The 9926-nt window shown below is 45.9% G+C and overlaps 2 protein-coding genes across 3 annotated transcripts in view; one reads left to right on the forward strand and one right to left on the reverse strand.

Moving 5' to 3' along the window:
• SLA2 (Src like adaptor 2) overlaps positions 1 to 2127 on the forward strand; it is a 30901-nt gene extending 28774 nt beyond the window's left edge. Inside the window, exon 8 of the mRNA XM_030311753.1 lies at positions 143 to 2127. Coding sequence (XP_030167613.1) covers positions 143 to 308 — 166 coding nt within the window. The 3' untranslated portion in view covers positions 309 to 2127. The remainder of the gene's footprint in view (positions 1 to 142) is intronic.
• On the reverse strand, positions 1197 to 9777 carry RAB5IF (RAB5 interacting factor). Of its 2 annotated transcripts, XM_030309670.1 has the most exons (4): positions 9492 to 9766; positions 7815 to 7918; positions 3046 to 3175; positions 1650 to 1738 (listed from the first exon to the last, which is right to left on the reverse strand). In XM_030309670.1, exons 1-4 carry the CDS (start codon positions 9603 to 9605, stop codon positions 1697 to 1699), a joined length of 390 nt encoding a protein of 129 aa, XP_030165530.1. In that variant the 5' UTR covers positions 9606 to 9766; the 3' UTR covers positions 1650 to 1696. The 2 variants fall into 2 exon arrangements, with proteins under 2 accessions (XP_030165531.1, XP_030165530.1); XM_030309671.1 differs by lacking the exon at positions 3046 to 3175 and having other exon boundaries at positions 1197 to 1738; positions 9492 to 9777.
• Positions 9778 to 9926: the final 149 nt, after the last annotated feature.

Genomic DNA, 9926 nt, shown 5'->3' on the forward strand with positions numbered 1-9926 from the left:
CACCAGTCCTGAGTAGAGGAGTCAAGCTGGGGTTTTAAGTGACAGGGAGCCACTGTGAGTTTTCAGGTGGTGAAAACTTGAACTGTGCAGTGAGCAAGGGAAGACAAGGCTCCTTGACCCAACTCTCTTCCCCTCTCCACAGTTCCCTCCTGTTCTCTGAAGCACCTGGCACAGGGGAGGCCTCCCTCCTCAGTGAGGGACTCCGGGACGCCCTCAGCTCCTACATCAGCCTGACTGATGACAGCTCCTTGGATGATGCCAGGGACCAAAGCAGAGACCAAAAGGGAATCCAAGGCTGCGGCACCTAGACTCCCAGCTCAGCTCAGCCGGAGCATTCAAGGCAATCCAGGGTCCCACCTATATCCTCTCTCAGCCCTAAGAAGTCACTTAACCTTCTCCCAGTGCCATGAACCCACCTGTAACCTCTAGTTCAAATACAGACCAGCTGAAAATAGGGAAAGGGCTCCGAAGAGACTAAACCTCTGGGGTTTGACCCAGTCAGTACCTGAGTTTGGGATTTCCAGTACCATCTTCCACCCCTGCCTGTTGAGTCCCCTTCTATACCTCCATAGCCCCACCCATGAGGTAGAAACCACCACTAGCATCAAGAAAAAAAAATCATTTAAAGAGAATTTACATGTCTCACAATACCATACCTCAGAAGGTAGGATTATAGCCTAGAAAGGACAGGAAAGCAGAAGGGATGGATATCTTACCCAGCAACAGAATCCAGGATGTCCAGCCCCTATCTGGCCCCCAGAACAAAGAGGACCTCTGACAGTCCAAGTTGTCAAACAGCCTCATCAAGCCTCTTCTTCAGATAGTCCTAGCTCTGAGTTCTTTCGTTTTGTGGCTTATCATTTGAACCTGTCTAAGCTTTCCTGGCTACAATGGCCTTGCCATCTTGTGGCCAAATGCAAAATGGCACCTTCTGGGCCTAGCACACTGTAGTGAGGTCAGTCATGTCTCTCAGTGCAGGACAGGGGTATCAGAAATCGGTAAGCCTCTCTCCACAAAGCTAAGGCCACAGCCTACACCAACTCTAGCCCCTCACTTCCCTGCTGCCCATTAAGGAAAAGAGGCCTGGCTGGAGCTGCTATAGGAGCAGGGGGAAGAGGAAGGGGAATGGGGATGGAGGGCAGGGTTTGGAGGCAAGATATTAGGTGGGAAAGGCTTTAACAGGTATCATCAACAGATTCTCAATTAAAGATTTGATTTATTCAAGTATCTGAAAACATTCTACAATGTAAATTGTTATTAGATGGTGCCTGTACTGTGCTATGGACCACGCACATACTGCCATACTGTTTTCAGAAGACTTGAAATGCCACTGATAGTTTAAAAACTGTACACGTGATGGAGAAGTGAGGAAGACAATGTTTCATCCGGATCCAGAGGTGCATCAAATTGAACGACAGCTCCAGTCAGCAAACAGGTGTTTCATGATGATATCCAAGAAGAAATGGTTGGTGATGGACAATTCAGAAATGCTTCCCCAAAAGGTGGATGGTTCTTTAAAAAGTTTCAGATCACAACCCTTGCAGAAAACACTGACGCCCGACACGCTGATTCTTGGTCCAAGAAACATGGGTCTTTCAGGTTCCACATGGCTGGGGCGCCCCTACAATCATGTTTCTGTGCTGTAACTAGGAGGGTCCTTTGGACCGGACAGAGAGCGGGTAGGATCTGTATACCATCAGTCATAGTGGATGGCAGTGTAAAAAATGATCCAAATGACCTAGAGAGGAGACAAGCAATGTTTATAAGTCATCTGGGTCCACATGGGCCCCTATTCCACAAAACCAAAATGGCAAAGAATGTGTTGTGTATGGTGGGCTTCCCAGGGGCTATCCAATGCAATCTGCCTGAAAGCCCAAATAATCTCACTGAAATCAAGCTGTCTCTAACAGAGCCCAGGACAATCCACCAGTGCTCCAAAAGGGACCGTGGACAAGCTTCTCTTTCAACTAAAGAGCAACTGGAGCACCAGAAGTGGAGTTACAGATGTGGAAATGATACAGGTAAAGCAGACTATACTGCCAGTGTTAGGATCAGCAACAAATGTGAAAAACAAACCACCATCATACCCTGTCAGCTTCCTATCAAATAAACAGATTCTCAAAACTAGCTAGCTGTTCACTGCAATCTCCTGTGACCTTTATTATATATATATATATATATATATATATACACATACACACACACACACACATATATATACACGCACACACATGCGCATGCGCCCAGGCACCCCCACCCAGAGATTTTGATTTGGATTTGGACCAGAATCTAACATTTTTTTAAAAAATTAACTTTTGAGATATAATTCATATTTCATAAAGTTCACCTTTAAAAATATGTAATACAAAAATAAAGTATACAATACAGAGGTTTTTAGTATATTCAGAATTGTGCAAAGATCACCACTAACTGATTCTGGAACACTTTAATCACCCTCAAAAGAAAACCTGTTTCCATTATCAGTTACTTCTCATATCCCTGCCCCCCACCCCACCCCTCCACCACTGGCAACCACTAATCTAATTTTATCTGTATGGCTTTGCCTATTCTGGACATTTTTTATAAATGGAATCATATAACATGTTTTGTGTCTGCTTCTTACACTTAGCATAATGTTTTCAAAATTCATCAAAGTTGTAGTACTTGCAAGTACTTTATTCCTCTTTATGGTCTAATACTATATAAATATACAATATTTTATTTGTTGATCAGGTAATGGTTTTTTGCGCTTTTCAGCTATTATGAATAAGGCCATAAATATATTTTTTAAATGTTTCCCAGTTTCTAATATGCAGCCAGAGTTGAGAATCAGATGTATAAACTGGTGATTGGCCCTGATACCACAAGACTACACTGTACCACACCTAATCTTTTTAGACAACATGACTCACTAAAAGACATGCCCTCTCATCCCTGGAGACTTTTGAAAAATGGTGCCACAATCAGTCACAAAGTATAATCTAATCAGTGTGATCCCCTTGAGAAACAACAGGATTTGCTCTGTTACCTGTCAGCTACACATACCATGAACAAGGCAAAAGATGTCATAAACCCTTCCTTCGTGAGCTCCCATGTGCCACCATATTCTTCCTCATCTATCTGTAGGTAGTTGCTGAAGTAGAGGTACAGGACTCCCGCATTGATCAGGCAGAATCTGGAGGGGGAGGACAAGCACCAAACACAAACTGTGAGTTCAGAAGACTCAGAATTCCTACTGCCACAGTCCAGCCTTACCAGGACACTCCCTGTCGCACAGTTTACTATCTGTATCATGGGGGCAAGTGAAATAATACATGAGAACACCTAGGCCCTCAATGGAGCTGTGCAGTGGTTGAGCTAGAGACATAAAGCAACTTTTTTTTAATTGCCCAGCAAAAAAAATCTTTAAAAAATTTTAAAGAACCTAAAAGTTCTCCAAGCCCTCTCAGAGTAAGAGAGGGGTAGCTGAACAATCCCAAATACAACTAGTACCTGACATGGGCCTCCAAGTAGCTCCAGCTAGGGTGGGGGTGGCCATGGGACAAACAGGCTGCTGCTTCATGGCCTAGTGGAGCAAGTAAGCATACTAAAGCAGCTCCTGCATTAATTCCCAATGGGAAATAATTTCTGGATATCCACTGTCTGCTACTGCACTGGATGCAGAGGTGAAATTGACAGTTCTTGCCCTCCCTTAGCTATCTACTTAGGGGCCCAAAACAGCAGTAAGCACGGAACTGAAACCAAAGGTTTGTGTGCACTTCCAGGAAGATCTTTGACCCCTGTATTTTATTATTTAACACTTAACAGACTGAGCTACCCAGGCACCCTTCATATTTTATTTAACAAATGAAGCATTTAGAATGCAGTAAGGTATAACGTATCACCCTGCTCTACTGATCTCTTGGTACAATGATCACGTAAAACTAATTTTCATAAAATGTGCTCCAGGCACATTGCTCCTGAAGGCTACTGTGGAAAAATGTGGAGAACTGGTCCCTCCTAATGGATGAAGAACGGGCTGGTGCGGGGCAGGGCTGGTGCGGGGCAGGGTGATGATGCTGAGGAGTATAAGGGGTATGGGGCAGACCCTGAGGCTGTTTTAGCAAGGCAGGCTGAGATAGGGTATACATACATCAGAAGTCTAGTTTGGTTTTGTTTTTTTAAAGATTTTATTTTTAAGTAATCTCTACACCCAACCTCAGGCTTAAACCCACAACCTTGAGATCAAGAGCTGCATGCTGTACTGGCTGAATCTGCCAGGTACCTCAGAAGTCTAGTTTGTGAGTAAAGAGTATGGGCTTCCTCCTGAGTGGAAGGAACAGGAAATGGGAAAGTGGTTTAGACTTGTACCATGTTTTAGGACTTGAGCACAAATAAAATCTGAGGACAGGGACTGGGAAAATGGCTGAATGAGGTGGCAAAAGACCCAAAGGCTTCAAGCCTAAGGGTCTGGGAGTATAATATAATGGTTCTAGTAACAGAAGCAGGGAGTCAGGAAGAACAGAAGGTTTTTCTTGGATTTCATACAAAATACAGTCCTTGGCTTGACCATGTTGTGGCCACATCCTTGCCTTCTGCCAGAAATCTTGAGACCCAGCCAATCTGGCTGCCTCCCTCTGTCAGGAGTTTCATTTTGGACGGTTAGTGGTTCCAGAGATTACTAATGGGACTAAGAGACATCACTGTGGGACTCAGCTTAATAAGCTAGGGCTGGAGAATGACTGAGACTCATTGAGAGTCTCTGGCTATAAAAGTGGTTGCTTAGTGACATGAGATAGGGATATATAAGGAAAAGAGGAGGTAAGAAATGACAGGAAAGAGCTAGCATGGGCCCGGTCTTCCAAGGATCACACACTAATAGCAAGTCACAGAAACAAAGGCATTTAAATGTCTGGTGGTCACAGGAGAGGGGTCTGGAAAGGACTAGAGGGGCCCAAACTGAGCTCCAAGGATGCGCATAAATCCTATATTGTAAACGAGGGACGGAACTACACAGCAAATGTGTAGAAAAAAAATTAATCTGGTTTGGGGGTGGAGGGAAAACATTATAAAGACAACACTCAATGCATTTTTAAAACTCTATCCTAAAAATTCCCATCGGAATTTTAACAAAATAATGATCTCTAAGAAATACTCGACTTGAGGGCTGGGAGGCTACAAAACAACAGTAGTAACATACGACCCTGCTTTCAAGGACTAGTGGGAATTAATTTGTTTTAAAAAAATTTTAAGAAGCATTCATTGAGCACCTATTAATCGTGATGCCAGGCTCTATAAGAGACAGGTAGGAAGGGATGGATAGTGCTCCTCTCAGATGATGCAAAACCTCAGCAACAGCAGAATGCTCATTCAGTTCTCAGGCAAATTATAATAAGAACAGAGGAAATGGTTTTACCTTAATGTGCCCTAACTGGTGGCCACACCAGAAATGAAGAGAAGCCAAGGTGGGGTCCAGAGGGCAGTTAAGGCAAGAAGTGGAGGAGAGGGTCACCAGAATGGAGCACCAAAGCAGTCCTGCCCTAAGCCCTGGCAACTGCGTCAGACAGATGGAAGAGAGGGAATGTGTGGAAAAATCAATGTCCTTGGTCCCTTTCCAAGAGCAAGGAAAAAGGTGCCAACCAAGGCGGGGGGGATTCGTTTAGAGTGAGAGAAACTGGCTCTGGCAGGACAGCATGGGACTGAACCCCATGAAACAGGCAGTCCTGAGAAAGCGGCACTATGGGTGAGCCACTCCAAGGTGAATTCATTCTCAAACACCTACTTTCCTTTTTTCTCAGCAGCCATTTTTAGCACTTTGTAAAGCTAATCATAAGATTGCAGTGAACCATTTATGGAGTGCGTGTGATGTACTAAGCAGTACATTTAGGAATTTACTTGCATGACCTCATTTAGTTTACACATCATTCTTATGAGGAAGAGACTTTTATTACCCCCTCTTAATGATGAGAGAATGGAGTCTGAGAGGTGAGACCAAAATTATACAGCTTGAATGTAGCAGAGCTAGAACCTGAATACATGACTTTCTACAGTTAGAGACCTCTGATCAGCTTAACTCATCTGCCACAGTGAAAAGGATACTAGACTAACTCTGGTCTTTGTTATATTCCCAGATTGGGTGACTTCAGAGAAATCTCTTAGGAATCCTGCAAAACTAGATAGGGGCAAAGAATCTGAACCACTTTTATCCTCTCCTAGAAAAGTGGCCTTGGGAAGGTGAGAGACTTCTTGCCTTTAGACTGCCTTCCCCCTTGCTCTGGCCTTTTATCTTCACTGCCTTTTCTTTGACAGAAAGCTCAAATGGGATGACGTGTAACTATATACCTCCTCTAATCTGGGAAAATCCCTATGAACCCTAGATCCTGTGTCTCCTCACCCTCACTCCGAACTCATCAGGTGTCCACTCCAGCAAAGTTAGGCAGAGCATAACATAAACTCTTAACTCCTTTCCTTGGACAAATGCTGTGCTCAGTATCATGAATCAAAAACCTTCTTAGTTAGAAGAGGAGAATGTACATTCATTTTGGGTCATCTTCTGAAAAGACAAGGAACTCAAATGAGTTTGAAATCTATTTCATCCTTTTCACCTAGGATGAGGGATTAAGAGATGTGATCACCTCTAAAACAACCAGTGTGATTTTCCATGAGTAAGGATCACAGTTTCTACTTCCTGTGTGAAAAAAAAAAAGCTCACAGTCCTACCCATCCATTTCCTACTATAGCTTACCCACAATTCCTATCTTCAGACAACTCCCACACATCCTTTTAATTCAAGCTGGCGGGCATGTGTACTCATCACTTTCAGTGGCTTGTTAACAGGCTGAGTCAAGACCACGGGCAGTGTCAGGCGCGCTGCCAGTGGTCACAGGAGCACAGTAAAAGGTGGAGGGCCCAACCTCCTCCTTTTTCACTACCTTTAAAAAGTAAGGATCTGAGGGGCACCTGGGTGGCTCAGTCGGTTAAGCGTCCAACTTTGGTTCAGGTCATGATCTCACTGCTCCTGAGTTCGAGCCCCATGTCGAACTCTGTGCTGATAGCTCGCAACTCAGATCCTGCTTCAGATTCTATCTCCGTCTCTCTGCCCCTCTCCCGCTTGTGTTCCCCGCCCTCTCTCTCTCTCAGATATAAATAAAAAATTATTTAAAAAAAACAACTTAAAAGTAAGGATCTGAAACAACTGCTGCCAAAGCCAAGATCCAGGACATCCAGCGCAGTGCCAGGTACAAGGGAGTGGTCATCAAGTACAGAAATTCCTCTACCTTCCAAATTTCCATAGGTATAAAGGTCATGCCAGAACTAGAAACTTGCCACCAACAGGTAATGCAGTAGCCTCTTGTGTGATCACTTTGGACCCATGAATAAATGGACTGGTCCAGCCTTCAGAAAGGTAACATATCTAAGTTAAGATGATCCCAGACCTACTGAACTGAGGAGTGTTGCACTAGACCTATGAGTGCCATCATGGGGCCATTTTTTTTGCTTTTGTCACCTCACACATAGTCATTATAAAACAAAAACAAAAACACACCTCCAAAGTAGCAATGGCCTTTTCCCTAAAAAGGAGACAAATCTATATTTGAAAAGAAATGATGTCATGAAGGGACACCTGGGTGGCTCAGTCAGTCATGCATCTGACTCTTAATTTCAGGTCAGGTCATAATCTCCTGGTTCATGGGGTCAAGCCCCATGTCAGGCTCTGTGCCCACAGTGCCCCTCTCTGCCCTTCCCCAACTTGTGCTTTCTCTCAAAATAAATAGACTTAAAAAAACAAAACAAAAGATACAATGAAAATGCCAAGATACCCAGCCAAGACTTACCCTGCTATTCCCAAGAAACCTCGCAAAGGTAACACTCCCCAAATTACACCTAGGACCACAGCAATGATCTGTCGGAACCAGTAGATCACATCTAAAAATTCGTCCTGTAGAAAAGAAAGAGAATGAATGTGTTATGTGTTCTTAGTGGGTGCCACATGAGAGCCTTCTGTAATAGGTGAGAAATAAAAAAGCTTGCTGCTAAACATATCTTCTGGAGACATTTCTCCAAGAGGAATGGTATGCAGTTTTCTGATCTTCACCTCTTATACTAAAACATGGTTTTTTAAAAAAAGAATACATTTAGTTACTTTAAGTGATGAATTCCAGGGCCTGTGTGCTAAAAAAAATTTTTAGAAAAATTACTATTTTTAGAAGCTTAAAAAAATGAAATGGCTTGTGATGAAATGGCTGTGGTAACTGTCCTACTGGCCACAGAAAACTCGTATCTGATCCTTTGAGGAGAGACCTAGACAGACTATTCACAGGCAGACGGGCTAATTGTTAATCTACTCAGCACCATCTTCCTGCACCCTGAATTCTAAGTCACAAAGAAGGGTTGGAAACAAAAGTGCTGAAGGCAGGTGCCAGCATATCTAATTTTCATACAAGGACGTCGAAGACTCAGGTTTCTGACCTGCCCCAGACTGCAGAAACCGGTCCTTGTACAAGAAACGAAAGAAATGACACAGCAGATCAGAAACGTTTTACAAGAGCTGGGCAGGGCTGGGGGCAGGACAAGGGCACCTTCAGGAAGTACCTCCCATCCCCCCTTACAGGAACTCCAGGAAGGAAAACCCGCCTCATCAGTCCAGAAAAATAAGGGAAAGATTGCAAATATAATATACTTTTCAGGCCAACTGGAATCAAGCTGTTTGTGATGGTTCCTTCCTGATCAAGAGGCAGAGTTGGGGAGTACCTACACTCAGATCTTTTGAAAGTGTGTGACCAGTGAAAATATCTTGAAGCCCCAACCATTCCTCACACACATTTGGCGGTTTCCCCCTCTATCCCTCTCCCTCTCTCTTTCTCTCTCTCCCACACACACACACACACACACACACACACACACACACACTCACCTCTGAGAAGTGGTCTTAGTCTCCTCTCTCACAATTATGCAGGCATTCAGTTTTTCTCATTAATAAAAAAGCAATGGCAATAGGCCTTATTACGTGCTAAACGCTTTAATGCACCACCGTACCCGCTTCAGAGCTGTTCTGAGAATTGAGGGAGATAAGGCATGGAGGGCACCCGGCAGAAAATATTTAGTAGAGGACTGTTACCGTTACTATTCGTGGTAACGACCATATTTAGTTAATTCGGAGAAGACAAGCCACTTACTGAAGATCCTACTGGGAGTAAAAGGCGGAGATCGATTTCAGCTCACTCTCGCCATTCAGGCACACGCCCTGCCCGCGGGTGGCAACTCCGCTGTTTCCCGCGTGACCCAGGCGGCTTCACCCTTAAACCACTCCGCGGTGAGTTCCGAGCCCGGCTGTCAGGCCCTGGCCCGCCAAGTTCGCCCCGACACCCTTGGGCCACCCGCTCCCCGCTGCGCAACACCCCAAACACTCAGCCGCGCCCGGACCGGAGACAGAGGCAGGCTCGGGCCTGTCCATTCGGCCCCGAGTCCCAGCCGGCTCCTCGAACCTGCGCCCTCGCCAGGTCGCACCGCACCTTGTCCTCCCAGGCCGCGTCGCTCCGCAGCACCTTGCTCCAAACAGAGACTTTGAGGGCCCCGTTGGCCAGCTGCGGCTGAGGCGGCTCCTCCTTTCGCCGCCCGCCGCTCATCCTCCCGTCGCGCCGCCCGGGCCGGGCCTGGGGCGCGCGGGCCAGGCCAAAAGGAGTCGGGGTCTGGGGTCTCGGGTCACGGCGCGCGGGGCGGCGGTAGCAGCGACAGAACCAGCGACTGGGCTCGGCGGCGCGCTGCTGCCGTCCTCACTTGGCCAGGACGCCGGCTCTACTCGCTCACTCAGCCAAGACCTGGCGCGGCGGGGGGGGGGGGGGGGGGGGGAGGAGCCACGCAGCGCCGCGCGCCCACCCGCAGACGAACACCACGCAGCCAATCGGTGGTAGTGCAGCCGTCTGTCGGAAGAGAGGAGCCGTCGCCTC

This window comes from Lynx canadensis, chromosome A3, assembly GCF_007474595.2.
Source record: "Lynx canadensis isolate LIC74 chromosome A3, mLynCan4.pri.v2, whole genome shotgun sequence".
In the NCBI taxonomy this organism is placed as follows: Eukaryota; Metazoa; Chordata; class Mammalia; order Carnivora; family Felidae; genus Lynx; species Lynx canadensis.